This window comes from Neovison vison, chromosome 4 (genome assembly GCF_020171115.1).
Source record: "Neovison vison isolate M4711 chromosome 4, ASM_NN_V1, whole genome shotgun sequence".
NCBI classification, from domain to species: domain Eukaryota; kingdom Metazoa; phylum Chordata; class Mammalia; order Carnivora; family Mustelidae; genus Neogale; species Neogale vison.
In genome coordinates this window covers 137,466,526-137,484,458 of record NC_058094.1, presented here as the reverse complement: position 1 = coordinate 137,484,458, position 17,933 = coordinate 137,466,526, and the positions used below count along the sequence as shown (strand labels likewise).

General features: G+C 53.2%; 1 protein-coding gene across 1 annotated transcript in view; it reads right to left on the bottom strand.

The window, feature by feature from the left end:
- Nucleotides 1-17,933, bottom strand: part of NUDCD3 (NudC domain containing 3) — a 60,041-nt gene that overhangs the window by 10,550 nt on the left and 31,558 nt on the right. Inside the window, exon 3 of the mRNA XM_044245749.1 lies at nucleotides 11,194-11,326. Within this exon, the coding sequence (XP_044101684.1) occupies nucleotides 11,194-11,326 (133 nt within the window). The remainder of the gene's footprint in view (nucleotides 1-11,193; nucleotides 11,327-17,933) is intronic.

The following is a 17,933-nucleotide window of genomic DNA, read 5'->3' as shown; positions in this document are numbered from 1 at the left end:
AACTCAACAGCAGCCTGGCACACTCCCAGATGGTGTCCCTGACCATGAACTTCGATGTGCAGTGGAGGCGCCCCAGGAGCAAGCTCACTTTAATAAAATCCTCCCAGCCAACTTTACATAACACGGTAATTTCCAAATTTGGGCAAGCTTCTCACACTGCAAGGCTTGCACAACAGGGGATGAGCCAGAGCACCAAAGGGGACCCACAGACAGGAGACGCTTCCAGTTCTAGATGTCACGCTGGTAAGGGTGATCGTGTGTGTCCCCGCCTCTGTGACCCACAGAAACGACAGGAACAAGGCACAAAGAGAAAACCGCCCCCAGACAATGCAAGGGAGGAAGGAGGAAGAGGAAATGAGAAGACCAGGAAAAGAACAGGGCCGGGTGAAGGGTCTGCTGGTCTGCATCTGAGAGCCTCAGCTGCAAGGGGCTTCCGGCTGGCAGTCGGCAGGTAAGGAGGACGGGAGCAGAGCCTCTCAGGGTCAGTCCTGAGACAGCTATCGCAGTCCCGTCAGAAGGGACAGGATCCCACTGTGGTACAGACCGATGGGGGCTGTGCTCCAGAGACACCGATCAGCAGTCTGAGGGGACTGCGCAGGCGGTCGGCCCCATGTGCTGTAAGTAAGGATAGCCAGTCGACCCCTCAGCTCTCAGCAGCCATAGAGTAGCAGACCTCAGATACATAATGGAGAAACCATCAATACCATCCCCTACTCAAAAGAATGAGAAGATGTATTTTTTAATTAAAAAAAAAAAAAAAAAAAAACTACCAGGGAATTAAGAAAGGCATTCTTGGGGCACCTGGGTGGCTCGGTGGGTTAAGCCTCTGCCTTCAGCTTAGGTCATGATCTCAGGGCCCTGGGATCGAGCCCCACATCAGGCTCTCTGCTTAGCAGGGAGCCTGCTTCCCCCCCTCTCTCAACCTGCCTCTCTACCTGCCTCTCTGCCTACTTGTGCTCTCTCTTTATTAAAAAAAAAGAAAGAAAGGCATCCTTAAACCAGCAACATTAAAAAACAAAGACTTAAAAAAAAAAAAGACTACAGGATGAATAGGAAAAAAGGAAATTCTAAACTATTTCCAGTATATATCCTCAGGGAGGTGTGAGAGGTGTGACTATGGAACTAAAATGAAATATGAAAATAGAACAATCACATACACACACCACTTAGAATTAAATACACAGAGGCTAAAACAGAATCTCAAAACATAAAAAAGACTGGAAAACAAAGTCAAAAAACATGAAGATAGAGACAAGGACCAATCCGGGCAGAGAGGGTGGGGAGGGTGGCAGGAAACCATCCAGCAAGACAACACTCCCGAGTGGAGGAAAACGTGCCTTCGGACAAAAGCACACCAAGAGCTGTGCAGAAGGACCGAAACATGATGCACACAAGCGCATGCGCTCAGAACACCAAGAATCCGAACTACGGCCCTAAAAATTCCAAAGACCAGGGATAAAAGTTTACTCACAAGAACCTGAACAGAAGAGATCTCTAGAAACACCGGACACAGGACGACAAACAGGCAATGCCTTCGATCTGCTAAGGGGAGAGTTTTTTTGAAGTTAGATTTGCATTCACACCCAAACCATGAAATATGGGGAAGTTTAAAATAACTACAATTTAAGACATTCAAGAATCCCTTACTTACAACGTACCTTGAAAAAGTTCCTTGAGGCAAAAGCCCAACAAAATGAGGGAAAAAAACAAACCAGAGGAAGACCTGGGGAGAAGAAGGCCAAAGGCACAAACGCCCATTAAGAAGGTCAGTGGGGCCCTAGACCTCCTGCACAGCATGGTGACAGCAGCTCACAACATGGTACCATGCATGCAGAAGCTGCTAAGAAAGAAGAACTCCGACACTCTCATCGCACACACACAAAACTCTCCGTACAGTCACAAGTGTAACAAATCCTACCATGGGGACCATTCTGCAATACAGATATCAAAGTCTTATGTTATACCCCAAAGCTAATACAGTGTTATAAGTCAATTATATCTTAATAAAACTGGGTGTGAAAGGAAGATCCAAAAGGGATCCAAAACACTGAATTTAATCTAGAAGTACAGTGAATGGAAGCTCCAGGATGGGAGCTATACAGCAGAACTGAAACACAACTGGTCCAGACTGTAATCAGAGGTGACAGGACTTCAGGACAAGCGATTCTAGACAAATACACTGTACTAGTGAGTCTGGGTGATTTGGATATTACGATGAAAGGATACTATTTTTTACAAGTTAAAAAAGAAAGCAAGAAACACCAGGAAAACAAAAAGCTACCCAAGAAATTCCTGATCCAAAAATGAAAATAGTAGAGTAACACCTTCAAAAAAGCTCTTTCAAAAAAGCAACAAGAACATTGGCAAAAACTGTCAATATGTACTTTTTCTGAACTTTGGAAACTAACCAAAGGTTTGCAGGAACCCAGAGAGCATTTATTCATGAAAAACAAGCTTTATGACATTTTAACTTACCCCTAGATCCATTCTCACTCTCTAGCCCCTTGGTAATCCACATTCCCAGTACAGCCTGGCAGCCATAAGAGAGAGCACAAAGAACCTAGAGCTCTTTCAAAGCTTCATTCCCAAAGAACTGATTACTTGAGCTGTGGGATGGCTCCCTAGAAGACCCCACTTGTTAGGCTATTTTTAAATGGACTCAGAAAAGCCTTTATCCCCATGAAGTGTTTGTTGAAAACAATTAGAGGCAAGTATTTTAACTTCACAGCTGACTGAAATAGTGAATAACAGCTGAGGCAAATAAAAGAAAAAGTTGTGGAATATAACGTCCATGGAGATTTTGAAAACTTGGGACACATGAATGTGCAGACCATGAGTAGGTTTAGAAAAAGCCCTTCGGTGAGGTCCTAACCTCTCATCACTGGCCAACTTTGAGATTCAGCATACGCAAGTGGAGGCTAAGGCAAAATTTTCAACTGCCAGGCTAAGTGTTAAAGGCAGGCCCTAATACGTACGTGGAGTCCCTTAGGAGAGAAATTCACTGGTTCTAGGTGTTTAAACAAAGTCTGTCCAATCATTTGCTGATCACTAAGTTCACCAAGTAGAGACTTCACTGACCACACACAATAAAGAATACAGACTTTGGAAAATTAATTCAGAGGAGTCATCAAACCAAGAACAATCACATCAAGTACCAACAGCAACAAACCATGAGGAAAAGGGAGAATCTGAGTTCCAGAGTTGCCACGTTGTTATTTAAAATGCTAATTTTCAACAAAAAATGACAAGAGTCCCTAAAATAAGAAAAGATAGCCCATACACATGAAACAAAAGCAAACAATAAAATCTGTCCCCAAGGAAGTCTAGCTCTGGACTTGGTAGAAAGTCTATAAATCAGCTATTGTAAATATACTCAAAAAACTAAAGAAAACCATGTGTAAATAACTAAAAGAAAGTAAGAGAATAGCATCTCATGAAGAGTATCAATAAAGCAAGAGACACTACTTTTTTTAGAAGAACCAAATATAAATTCTGGAATTTAAAAGCAACTGGGTAAAAAAACTGAAGCAGAAGTTCTAAATGAGGGTCTCAAAAGTAAATCACAGCAGTGAGAAGAAAGAAATCGGGAAATCAGAAGTTCAGACAAATGAGATTACTCCATCTGAGGAACAGAAAAAATGAACAGAGCCTCAGAGACATGAGGGACACACTAGGCACAATGCACACAACCGAGCCACAGAAAGGAAAGTGAAAGGGTAGAAAGAATATATGAAAAAAATGACTGAGCGGCGCCTGGGTGGCTCAGTGGGTTAAAGCCTCTGCCTTCAGCTCAGGTCATGATCCCAGGGTCCTGGGATCGAGCCCCGCATCGGGCTCTCTGCTCAGCATGGAGCCTGTTTCCTCCTCTCTCTCTCTGCCTGCTGCTCTGCCTACTTGTGATCTCTGTCTGTCAAATAAATAAATAAAATCTTTTTTAAAAAAAATGACTGAAAAAAAAAAAATGACTGAAAACATACATTCACGAAGCCCAATGAATGCCAAGCAGGATAAATTCAAAGAGATCAAGACCTAGATGATCAAAATCAAACTGTCAAAAAAGCTAAAGACAAAGAAAGAATCTTTGAAGTAGGATGAAAAGCAACTTCTCACACAGGAGAGCTCCTCAACAGGGTAACAGCGGATCTGGCCTGAGAGAGCACATGGGCCAGGGTGCCTGGGTGGCTCAGCTGGTGAAGCATCCACCTTTGGCTCAGGTCATGACCCCATGTGGGGCTCCCTACTCAGCGGGGAGACTGCTTCTCCCTCTCCCTCTGTGCACCCCTGCTCCCCTCTCATGTTCTCCCTTTTTCTCTCTCAAATACATAAATAAAATCTTGAAAGAAAGAGAGAGAAAAAAAAAGGAATGAAAAAAAAAAAAAAAAAAAAGGAAGGAGCGAGCCATGCAGGCTAGAAAGCAGCGGGCGGAGTAGTCAAAGGATGACAGGAAGGCACATCAGCAAAGAATTCTGTATCAGGCAACACTATCCTTCAAAGATGAAGGAAAAATTGAGTACTGCAGATTTAAAAAACAAACAACAACAACAAAACCCTGAGAGAATTCATCCCTAACAAGCCTATCTTTTCTTACATAACCCCTGCAAGAAACTAGAGAAAGTTCTTCAGACTGAAATGAAAGGACGCTAGATAGCAACTTGAATCCATGTGAAGAACTAGAGTGTGCTGGTGAAGATAAATATAAGACAGGGTAAGTGTACCTTGTGTTAACTCTTTCTCTCCTATTTAATTTAAAACAACTATACCCCAGGAACAGAGAACAGAAATTATCATATAAAAGCCAATTCCGGGTACACATTAAAATTAAGTCGTATTGATCTGAAACATGAAACAGATTGTAATCCCAGAGAAAACATTAAGACAATAACCAAAAAATATAGTTTAAAAAAAAAAAAAGATGAGACAATTAAAATACTATCCAGGGTGCCTGGGTGCCTCAACCGGTTGGGACCTGGGTAGCTCGGTGGGTTAGAGCCTCTGCCTTAGGCTCAGGTCATGGCCCTGGGGTCTTACATCAGGCTCCCTGTTCAGCGGGGAGCCTGCTTCCCTCTCTCTCCGCCTGCCTCTCTGCCTCTGCCTACTTGTGATCTCTATCTGTCAAATAAATAAAATCTCCTAAAAAAAAAAAAAAGAAGTGCCTAACTCTTGATTTCAGTTCACAGCATGACCTCAGGGTCCTGGGATTGAGCCCCACTTGGGCTCCACACTCGCAGGGAATCTGCTGGAGATGCTCTCTCTCCCTCTGCCCCTCCCTGGCATGCTCTCTCTCTCACTCTAAAAAAAAGAAAAAAATCTTAAAACTCTTAAAAATAATAATAAAAATAAATAAAATACTACACTAGAAAACTGTTATTTAACATAAAAGAAAGGAGGGGGAAAAAAAGAACAAAAATTTCAAAACTTACTACAAAGAAACAATCATCAAAACTGTGGCACCGGCATAAGGGCAGACGTACAGGTCAACGGAATAGAATTTAAAATTCAGTAATAACCCTACAGATTCGCAGTCAGTTGATTCTAAACAAGGGTGGCAAGACAACTCAGTGAGGGCAAGACTATCGTTTCTAATACATGCATCAGTGACAAATGAATACTGACATGCAAAGAATGAGGTTAGACAATTCTGTCAAACCCCGTCTAAAACTGAACTCAAAATTAATCAAAAATCTGTATGTAAGAGCTTAAAACTATAAAACTCTTAGAAGAAAACAAAAATGTAAACATCCATGTCCTTGGATTAGCCAATGGTTTCTTAGATAAGCACGAGCAACCAAAAATAAATGAATAAATTATAGACCCTATCAAAACTAAAGATTCTCTTGTGCTTCAAAAAACACCATCTCTGGGACGCCTGGGTGGCTCAGTGGGTTAAAGCCTCCGCTTTCAGCTCAGGTCATGATCCCAGGGTCCTGGGATCGAGTCCCACATCGGGCTCTCTGCTTCGGCAGGGAGCCTGCTTCGTCTTCTCTCTCTCTATGCCTGCATCTCTCCTACTTGTGATCTCTGTCAAATAAATAAATAAAATCTTAAAAAACAACAACAACAACAAAATAAAACCCACCATCTCTTAAGAAAGTAAAAAGAGGGGCACCTGGGGGGCCCAGTCAGTGAAGCGTCCACCTTTGGCTCAGGTCAGTGATCCTGGGGTCCTGGGATCGAGCCCCGTGTTGGGCTCCCTGCTCAGCGGGGAGCCTGCTTCTCCCTCTGCTCCCCACTTGGGCATGCTCTCCCTCTAAGTAAGTGAGTAAATAAGTAAGTAAATAAATAAATAAAATCCTTTAAAAAGAAGTAAAAACACAACTCATGGAGACGGAGAAAATACTTGTAAATTATCCAACAACAGTACAGTATTTACACTTAAAAAGAACTCTTAAAATTCAACAAAAAGACAATCCAATTTCTTAAAAAGTCAAAGGACTTGGGGCACCTGGGTGGCTCAATGGGTTAAAGCCTCTGCCTTCGGTCCAGGTCATGATCCCGGGGTCCTGGGATCGAGACCCACATCGGGCTGTCTGCTCAGCAGGGAGCCTGCTTCCTCCTCTCTCTCTGCCTGCCTCTCTGCCTACTTGTGATCTGTCAAAAAAATAAGTAAAATCTTAAAAAAAAAAAAAAAAAGTCAAAGGACTTGAACAGACCTATTTTTTTAAAAGAAGATTTATTTATGGGGTGATGGGTGGCTCAGTCGGAGAAGCGTCTGCCTTCAGCTCAGGTCATGATCCTAGAATCCCGGGATCGAGTCCTGCATCAGGCTCCCTGCTCAGCACGGAGTCTGCTTCTCCCTCTGTCCCTCACTCCACTTGCGCTCTCTCTCTCAAATAAATAAATAAAATCTTTAAAAAAAAATAGAAATACAAATAAAGATCTGTTTTAGAGAAAGAATGCAAGAAAGTGTGCATGTGTGAGTTGGGGGAAAGGGGGCAGAGAAAGAGGGAGGAAGAATCTCAGGCAGACCCCGCTGGGTGCAGAGCCCGACCCAAGGCTCGACCCCACGACTCTGAGATCACGAACTGAGCTGAAACCAAGAGTCAGATACTTAACAAACTGATACACACAGGAGCCCCCCAAATAAAATTCATTAAAGGGCATTTGTCGTGTTGTTGCCTATAATGGCGGATGGCTGAAACAGCCTCAGTGTCGATCACCAGGGGACTCGGTTCATGCCCAGCTTGCTGCCAGAAGGGACAGAGGCAGATGGGAGCCTGGGTGAGGGGCTGTGGGCTTGGGGCACCCGCAGGGTTCTGGCAGCCTGAGCAGGCCTGCTTCAAGCATGGGGACGTGGTAGCCGGTGCCAGAGCCCGGAGCTGCCCAGCATGGCCCGCTCTGGGAACGGGGGCAGAAACATGTCATCGTGCTGGGGGCGGGGAGTGTGTGACAGCAGACGCTCCTACTTGGTCGCATGCATGTCATTTGCCAGAACGTCCTGGCAGCTCACATGTGATGCTGGGGTCTGGGCAGGCACTGGGAGAGGACAAGAGGATGGGCGCAGGGGAGACACGCTCAGCCACCCGTGCCGGCACTCTGCAGAGATGAACGTCCTGGGCGCAGGGTGCCACGCGCAGCAGACGGGAGCCCGGAGCCTCCGCGCCCAAGGCCGGCTCTCCCGACACCCTCCAGGATGGGAACTGGGATTCGGAGCTTCCAGACAAACCTCACCCGCTGCCCCGAGCTCAGGGGAAAAGCAGTGCCGTCCAAGACATGCCAGAAGCCTGAGCGCTGTTCTGGAAGGTTCCTGCGAAGACACAGACTGCGTGAGGCACAGCCGTGAGCCCCCCGGCCGGCAGGACATCGCCTGCTGGCGAAGACCAGCCCCACCGCAGCAGGAAGCAGCGCGCTGAGGAGGACAGGATCTGCCTGTCATTCGGCTACTCAGCCATGACTCTGTAGCAACGCCGTGACACTGTTCTCCGAAAGGCCGCAGGTGAACAGGCAGGGTCCCGGTCCCCACTCTGCCACTGTTCTATCAGAGGGTCTGTGGTCTTGGCACCAGCCAGACAGGTTTAGAACCCCAGTCTCTGGGCTCCGGCGTCCTGGCACTGCAATGCTAGGACTCGGTGCCAGGCCAGGGTCCCACCCGGCCCCAGCTGACACGGGCGACACGGTGATGCCTGTGGTGACCACGCAGCTCCTTCTCCCCGCTCTGCACTGAGGACAGGGATGCCATTTTCCTCAGCAGAGCTGACCGCATCTCTCTCCCACACGAGACCAGAGTTTCACTGTGAGCTCTTCCCCAGGTCGCCAGCCGACGGGCTGCGGGACGCCTCCCGCACATGCTCCCTCCTGTCCGCCGCTACCCCAGAACCCAGCCCACAGACGCGACGCTCTGCAGCTGCGGGGACAGGCGCAGGGGCCCTTCCTGAGCACATGGTCTGCCCCCTGCCGCCCCCACCCACCAGTGTGACTTCGTCCCCAAGCGGCTGCGACCACAGCTGCTGTCACGATGACATCTGACAGGTGCCACAGACAAAACCCAAAAATAAACACTGCTCCCAGGTAGCTGTGACAGGCACCTCAGGGGAGAGCGGGAAGGCAGCCAGTCTGGAAGAATGCCGCGACTCAGAGGGAAAAACCCTGAGACCAGCAAAAGCCAAGACACACAAAATAAACGTATTCCCAAGTTTAAAGTGAGTCAAGGCAAAAGCGCCCAGATCAGGGGCACATGGGTGTCTCAGTGGGTGAAGCCTCTGCCTTCAGCTCAGGTCATGATTCCAGGGTGCTGGGATCGAGCCCCACATCGGACTCTGCTCTGCAGGGAGCCTGCTTCCTCCTCTCTCCCTGTCTCTCTCTGCCTGCCTCTCTGCCCACTTGTGATCTCTGTCAAATAAATAAATAAAATCTTTAAAAAAAAAAAAAAGCTCAGATCACTGAAACAATGAGAGACCACAGAGTTTTAGGAGCAGGCTGCCACGTGGGAGTAACTCAGAGATGAGATCCCAAGCGTCCTGGTCACAGGAGAGACTCCGCACCCGTGCAAGGCGACAGGCGTCCGCCAGACTGGCCGCAGACCAGGATCGAATTACTGAGGGGCATGTCTGATCCCAGCGCGTCAGCCGCATCCCGGCTAAGAAGACCAGATGCAACGCTGACCTGACAGGACGGCCCTGAATGAGGCGGTTTCCCGCACGTCAGACAGGCTGGCAGCAGGCATCGCACGGATGCGGCCCCTCCGTGTGCCACCGTCAGCACCAGGAGCGTGGCCGGCCCGCGACACCCTTGCTGGGTCACTGTCCACCATGGCCTCCAGGGCGCACCCCAGGTGCCACAGAGCATTGGCAGGAAGGGGTCTGGCCCTGAGCCAGTGCGGACCACCCAGCTGCCAACAATCACCGCCTGAGCCCCACGGCCGTCTGCTGCAGAGTGGCCATCTCGTCCAAGTCCTGGGGGCCACCACGGGCCCCGTCAATGTCTCCTGCAGGAACAAGCAAAGCCCAGGGCTGCCTTTGGTGAGAGTGAGGGTGCATCATCCCAGAGCTCAGGCCACCGGCATGGCAGGAAGGGTGGATGTGGCCCCCAGGTACAATGGCCTGTCCCTTGGGCGACGTGGTGAAGGGCAGCAGGAACCCTGCGATACACGGCTCGTGGCAGAGCAGAGTCAGGAAGACACACTGCCATCACCAGCAAGTTCACCTCCTGGGCAGAAAGGACAGTGGGAGAGGTCAGGTCCCCTGAGTCTCCAGAGCCAACAGAAAATCACTAGTTTTGGGCCAGGTCTGACAAAGTTCTTTTGGAGAAGCTCCAGAGGTTCATGGATCGGTCAGGGGACAGGAAGTCAGCAAAGTCAGTAGCACGTTTCATAGTTCCTTCACCTGTGCACTAAGCAACCCCACCAAAAAATGAGCCCTGAATCAACACCTGCCCCCATAAACCCTCAGAAAATGCCAGGCAAAGTGCTCCCCCAGGAAGGCCACCTGCACCAGCTGACATGACCTATCAGCACCAGAGGGGAAAGGCTCAGCAGAGCCAGATCCTGTGCAGGTGACCCACAGTCGCCAGGTCTTGCTTTGGATCCCAAAGTCTACCTGATCGGGGTCAGTGACCCTGGTGAGAGCTCCTCGGACAGGGTGGGAAGAGGGCTGAAGGGGGAAACGAGGGACAGTGCCATGACCGCCAGCCACATCTACACGGAGCCACGAAGCTTGTGCAGCAGAACCGGCCGCCTTCACCAGACACTGGCGGGAGGCAGACTCCCGCACGCAGGGTGGGCCCGTACAGGTAGAGCCTGGCAGTCCGGGGTCGGCACGCAGAGATGGGGAACTGGAGGGCCGCGCACTGCCCAGCCTGGTTCACACATATCCAGACCAGCAGAGGCCAGTGCCACTTCACGTGGCAGTTGTTTCCAGAAAACATACACGCAACTCACGCAGGAGCTCCACTTCATGTGCTCTGGGACCTTCCCTTGGAAAGAAGCCAACGGGGCTGCTCGGACACGTAGGAAAGCAGCATGAGCTTCGGAAGCTGACACCCCCTCGCCAACCACAGCCTCACACAGGCCACGGCCACCCAGACACGCTCCGGCGCACTCAGTGTCCGGGCCCGGCCAGAGTGGCAGACACGGTAAGCTCCCAGTGTCAACTCAGGAGGCTGAGCGGGCCCTCGGCCTCACTGTCCTGCCTACGGAACATGGTAGGCGCTGCTCCCCTCACAGGCCGCAGGCTCATGCGATGCCTGCAGCAAGGATGCACCCCAGCCGACGGGCGTGAGAACGCTCTCCGCTCACCCCGCTCCATAGACCACGTGGGGCTGTTCCCTTTAAAGTGAAGCCCACCTACTTAAAACGAGTAAACGCGTCTCCTGATGAAAGATCACATTTCTACTCAGGCTTGCAGAGGTGGGGAGACCACCTCGAGCTGTGAGCGCCACTGGTCCGTGGGGGAACCCCGCAGAGCCAGGACCGGGCAGCCACATGCCACTGCAGAGCCCAGAGGCCCCTGCTTGGAACATCACCTTCTCCCCATGACATGGGCCTAACGACCACCCTGCGTCCTCTGTGGCGCTTCCTGCGAAGACACCGTGCAATGAATGACCCACGGTACAGCAGTGGCCCCGAACTGCCCGCCACCAGGTACACCCACGCAGCACGGCAGGGCTGGCAGGCGCCTCTGGAAGACAGGGTGGCCACCCCCGATGCCTGTGCCCGAAGAAAGAGGCCGCGCGGAGAAGCCGGAGGAGCCCCATGGTTACCTGCCTGCCCTTCACCACGTGCTTGGGCACGGGCACCTTGAGCTCTAGGTCAGTGTAGTCCTGCGACCAGGTGTAGTTCTCGCGCACGGCTCCGTTGTAGCTGTCAGGGTTTCTCTGGAACTGCTCCTGCCTCCTGCGGAAGAGTGACAGGTGAGATGCGCCCAGCCTCCGCCCCATGCTAGTGGCCCCAGCCGCACGGCGCCCATGGGAGCGCCGCAGGCCCCGACCACACACTGTCTCCAACTCCCGAGACGTTTCGCCTGAGAGGCACAGTTCCTGACCCTCCTACTTGGGCTTCCCAGAAAACCGCAGGGAACAAGAGACACCGCAGAGAAGCCCCTGAGGGCAGCACCCTAGGGCTGGGGACAGCATCCGCAGCCACGGCCCACAGCATGCCGCGCCTGCCAGGCTTCCCAAAGCTCCCCAACCAGGCCCGTCGCTCACCAAAGGGCTGCAGTGACCAGTCCAGGCTCCTGCTTTCGCACCACCTGCTCAGCAGGGCCTCTCTTCACAGCACAGCACAACCACCTCAGCCCGTGGCCGCTCAGCTCCCACCCTAACCCACCACAGCCCCAGCTTTCTCCTGGGAAAGAGCACACAGCGAGGGCAACATACCGAGCCACGGACTGCCCAGAAACCCACCCGTCACACCCCTGGATCTGCCGGGCCGGCCCAGTGTACACACACATGGGCCTGGCCAAGGTGCAACAAAATACAGTACAGCCTGCCGTGAAACCAAACGGCGCTAAGCACAGCAAAAACAGCATGTTCACAGTACGTGTGGATTCGTGAGCTCACAACGGCGAGTTTAACGCCTCAACGAAAGACAGAAGCCCAGTCACGGAGGCAGCCATCCCAACGACCGATGCAGCTCAGCCACCATCCCCAGCCCTTTGGAAGGAAGCCCGGCCAGCAGCCCCGTGGAGAGACACAGCATTGCGAGGGTCTCAGGGGTGCACGGGCGCACACGTGGAAAAGGCGCGGAGTGCACGCACCCCACCAGGCCCTCACCTCGGCCAGGTGGCGGTTCACAGGGATGCACGTTTTCAGGCCGAAGCTGTAGGACAAGAACGTGTTTACCTCCTGTGGGTACGCCTCACACGCCTTACACAAGAGCCTGGGCATCCAACACAGCCCAGCCCGTGGGGTTGCTAGCTAGCTCCCATTAGGAGCTGAAATGTGACCCCCTCAAATCCAACGCTGTCCTAAGTTCCAGCACCTCAGGATGCGCCTCACTTCCAAGTGACAATGAGGTCAGTGGGGCCCTGAGCCGACCTGTGCCTCACCAGGACACGAAGATGCCCACAGAGGGACGACGGCAGGAATGCGGCTGTGCGGCCGCAGGCCACAGGGCTGAAAGACGCCAGGACGACCCTCCTCAGAGCCTGGAAGGAAGCTCGGAAAGGAGCCGTAGAGAGCAAGGTGGAAGAGGCAGGACAGGTCACGGCCACGCACCCTGGGCATGGAGGCCATGAGCACTCCGCCTTTCTTCTCTGTACCTTTATGCCTCACTCAAGCTCCTGGCAACACAGATGTCTAATCGAGAGAAAAACAGCTCTTAGAGGGCAGGCAGCCACCCGCCCTGCAGCCCACTACCAGGCAGCTCTCGCACCAGCCTGCTGGCGTCCCTGCAGCTGGGACGGGGCCAAGGAGACAGCACCTGCACCCCAACCTGCTCTAGCGCCCACTGCGGCTCGGAAGCTTTCATCAGGCGGACGTGCTCGAGTGTGCAGAGAACAGCTCCAGCACACCCGGCCAGGATGGCGCCAGGAGACATCCTCCCTACACGGCCTTTTCAATTGCGTGTACTAATAATGAAATCAGCAACGCTACTAAAACACATACCGAAGAGACACACAAAATAAAGGCTAACGTGGCTTTGCACTTGGCAGAAATCCAGACATAAACCCTGGGACCTCTCAGTGGAGAGCAGGCTCCATCCCACACGCAGCACAGAGCCCACACCAGCTGGGGTCCCCATGATCCCTCAACTGTAAGACACAGCAGATGCCTCCAGAGACAACACAGGGCCACACCTGCTCAAGGGGCCCCCTGCCCGTGGGGCTGTGCCAAAGGTGTGGACCCAGAGGCGGGCTCCCACACAGGGGCTCTGGCCACGCAGCACCGCAGGCCGGGCAGCTAGGCGGGCCCCTGGCCGGCTCACCCCGAGCGGACCCGCAGCCTCCTCCCCATGGAGCCAGGCACATGGCTGGGTGCTTTTTTTAACACTTGGAATCCACATTCTCTTTAAATAAAGTTGATTATTTCCAGCCAATGATGAGTAAAAATAAGCCTCCTGTCATGTGCAGGTGCTCAGGGCCCCTCTCGCCTTGTCATCCCTGCTGGGCCTGCAGCCACACCCCTGCAGCTGCCTCTGAGTACACTGGGGGTGGGGAGAGGGGAGGGGAAGAGTGAGTCAGCAGCCAGGGTGCAGACAGCAGGCAGGCCTCCCCGCAGCGCCCACGTCCAAGGAGCCCATCAGCCCCATGACAGGCTTCTGACCGGGTGTTAAAGGAAACGTGAGGCCAGGCTCCCTGGCCTGCACACGTGGGAGCTCTGCTCAGCCCCTCCCTCCACGTGGGCTCCGGTGCGTGGCAGGCACCCAGGGGCCTCCTTCCTCCCGCAGGCAGGAACAGCAGTGGCCAGGAGGAGACACGGTGGGGAAAGGGGCCGCAGGCCCAGCATGAAGGGGTCTGAGCAGAGGCTCGAGTGCGCACAGAGAACGGGGACCGCTGTATAACGGGACGCCCGGGGGCCATCCTCACGCCCCTCCCCAGCTTCTGGGAGTGCAGGTGGCTCCCTGGAATGCGCCTAGTGGGAGGGACCGGGACCTGAGCGTGTGCATGTGCACACACGTGTGGGGGGCATGGGGAGCGTGTGCATGTTTTAGCAGTGAGATCTCTCCCTTCCCCCATAGCTCCATCTCCCCCACCACATCCAGCACCCAGACAGGAGCCACAGCACGTGAGAACACAGGGATTCTTCTCTGGGTGTCTGCGTTCCGCAAGCTGGAAGAGGTGAGCCCACCCTTGCAGGCCAAGGCCCTGCTGCAGGACCCTTTGCCGGCCACGCCCTCCTGCAAGTGGCACCGAGACGGGACCGCCAGGGTCACCGTGCAGCTTGGAAAGAAAAGGTCAGACTGCAGTGTGTGCAGCGACCCACCTGGGGGCTCCAGGGAGGTCCACCATGCTCACAGCCTCCCTTCCCAGCAGCAGCTGCATGCCCTCCTCCCCCCACCCTCACGGGTGACTCTCCAGCCGCCACCTCTTCCCAGCTCCTGGGGCAAGAGAGCCCACAGCGTGGGGTGCCCTACTCCAGGCCCAGCTTCATGAAGTCCAGGAGCCTCCCTGACATCCACTGTCCCTTCTTGCGAGGGTCACCAGGGCGTCACACTGTCGCCATCCTCTCAGCGCACTCCTGCCTGAACAGGACAGGAGCCTGGACAGTCTGGCCAGCCACTTTCACAAGAAAGGGAGGCTTCCTGGCCCTCTAGGGCACTTGGGGAGACACACTGCACATCCCAAGATGTTCATGCTTTACCCTTTCCCTCTCAACAATCCAGCCTCAGTTCTGTTCTCTCCACTTGGCATCACCAGGTCAGCATCCAGCACCACTCAGTCTTCCCAGCTGGAGCGACCCGTGTCCTACCAGGACCAGAGCCTGAGAAAGGACACCATGTAAGACGAGGAGGCCCCGAGAAAGGGACACATGAGCCCTCAAGGGGCTCCTGCTGGCAAAGATGAGACCATTTGAAAATCCAAAGAGAACAATGTCAGTGTGCCGGAGTGCTGCGAGCCGAGCCCCACAGCGGGCTCCGTGCTGGACGTGGAGCCTGCTGAAGGTTCTCTGCTCCCCTGCCAAAACACAGGGTCCACAGAAGACTGAAACATGTGATGTCTCCAAAGCTCCATAAGCTCATGAAACAAAAGCTCATCAGCCCCCTTGACATCCAGAGTACAGAACCATCTGAAAATTAATAAAACTGTTCTACAGGAGCTAGAATTTCAGAAAGCCTTGTCCCTCTACAAGGACTCCAGACAGCAAATGAAGAAGGCAGACCAGCATGAGAAAGTCATCATTTCGTCGCCTGCACTGGAAACCATCATTTCTGGGCAGCAGTGCTCGGGGGGCCATTGGCTGAAGGGCTGACAAGGGGGGTGGGGGTCTGCCCAAAGAAGGGTCTAGAATACCCATGTCCACAATGCCAGACCCCAGGTGCTTCCTGCGATGTCCCCACCTTTGTGACAGTCCCTAGCGCCGGGCCTAAACCCATTACCCCTGGCAGGGTACAAGGGCAGGAGCAGAGAACAAGGTCATCAGAACCGTGAACGCACTGGCGGCCCAGTCCAGAACGTAGGAAATCTAAGAAAAGTTCCAAGTTTCTTTATTTTTTTTTTTTTAAGATTTTATTTATTTATCTGACAGACACAGCGAGAGAGGGAACACAAGCAGGGGGCATGGGAAAGCGAGAAACGGGCTTCCCGCCGAGCAGGGAACCCAATGTGGGTCTCGATCCCAGGACCCTGAGATCATGACCTGTGCTAAAGGCAGACGCTTAAAGACTGAGCCACCCGGGCGCTCCAAGCTCCAAGTTTCTTTACAAGCAAACAGCAAGACATTAAAGAGGGAGGGGAAGTATTCTAAACCCAGAGGCTCAGAAGAGGCAGCCAGCGAACAGCACGCTGGGGCTGCCCGAAGGCGCATCTGAGAAGAGCCACTGATGAGGCACTGCGCAGCAGCGGAACACTGGACACAGTCTGGCAGTGGGCGACCAACAGAAGGTCACAGCAAGTACATTAAGCTTCGGTCCTACTTTACTGAAGTCTGGATGGGTGAAGTTTCACGATTTCTGGATTTGTCCTATCAAAACCAAAACCAAAACAAAGTCGGGGCAGATAAAGATGGACGAGGTATCAAGAATGCCAGGTGAGGAAGCAGAAGGAAGCTTCGTGGGCGCAGACGGTGCGGCTCTCTCCTTTCACGGAATTGTGAAAGTCGGGGGCGGGGGTGGTCTGTCCTGGCTGTGCACCCAGTGGGGGACCCACAGACCTGGGCGGTGGGGGAAGCACCCCGCCAAAAGACCTCACCTGTGGATTTCCAAGGCCGCCCCATGAGCCAGCCCCTGCAGTGTGCCTGCATGGGGTCCCACCGACCCCTGGGGCCTCTGCCCACCAAGTGCACAGGACAGAGTGTCTCAGTGCGACCTGCACTCACGTTCCTGTGTGTGCCCAGGCTTCCTGGCCATGTCCTCTCACCTCTGTGGCAGTCCTGCACGGCTTCTGTTGGCACTGTCCCTGGTTTGCACCAGGACTCTATAATCATGGGAGGGGAACTCTGTCAGCTTCACAGCTCACAAACATCTTCTCCTGGTGGGTAAGCACTCCTCACACGTTCCTCATGATGTCTGTTTAACACAAGCCCCATCTCTGGAATAAACGGCTCCTGGGCCCTCCCTCGCTGGGGGCCCTCCCATGGCCTACCAGGGCCCCCTCCTGGGCTCTGATCCCTATGGTCCTCCAGTCACCAGCCTGTGTCTATCCTTGCTCATGTGTGTTCACACTTCGGCCCTGACCAGGCGAACCAAAAGCCCATATGAAGATAGAGTGTTAAGGCCAAGAGGTCCAGAAGGACTGGCAGGGACTCTGCCCACCACTGTCAGGATTTCATACAAAATTCTAGTGACAAGTATATTTCGATAATCTGCTTTTAACATTTTAATTTTGCAGCACAATTTAAAAATCCCAGATGATTCTCTACCTAAGAGAAATGAGGCAAGATAGGTGACATTCGCCAGAATATGACCATGACCGATCTGATAGGTTTCACTGCAAGTCACAGGAGCACCTGGGACCATGTGCGCAGCTGTCGCCAAACAAACCTCATCGGTATTTACTGCACGCTGTGCTCATTCACCGGAAGGGGAAGCTTGTTAGGTGAGACTTTTTCTAAAATCACGTTAATTACCTGAACAAGGGAAAGAGCGTTCCAAACGTTTCACGAGCACATGCGTGTAAAACTCCTACCTCCCAACAAAACGAGGTAACACACGCCAGGAGCGCGTCAGGTGCAGAACGCTCGACTCTTACCCGTTAAAAGCTCAGACGAGCCCAACCAGCCTTCCCATTGCAATGCTCGACGTAACACAATACCCATCGGAGAAGCAGTCACACACGGGGGACACTACTGGACCCCAGATCCCCTGCCGGAGGGACGCAGCCCACAGCACAGCCCTGGGGCCAAACGCACACAGCACATGCAGAGAAGCCCCAGCGGCAGGAGGCCCGGTCAGGGTGACACGCAAACCAGAGAGCCCCAGCATGAGAGCCAAACCGCTCCTCGCACCGGGAACCCCGCGGCACCCAGCCCCAGGCGGGCCCCCAGCCCACACTGCCATCTGGAAGGCCTCTGGGAGGCTGTCCCTGAGGCGAGCTGCTGCCAGACGTGTCAGGCCAGCGGGGCACATGGCGGTTTCTGGGGCCACCACATGCCAGCACACGAGGTACACACACATGCACGCACGCACGCAGACGGACACGGCAGGGCGCCGACCCCCCAGCCTGCTGCAGGTGGGCCAAGCTTTGAGAACTGCAAAGTGCCACACTGGCAGAGCCAGGGCAGGCGTCACTTCCACAACAGGTAAAGCGAAGACGCTGGGCAAAGGACGCTGCAGAGGCTGGAAAGGGCAGTGGGTCTTCGGAGGTCCAGGACTCGGCGGGAGGGAAGATGTGAGAGCTGGGGGA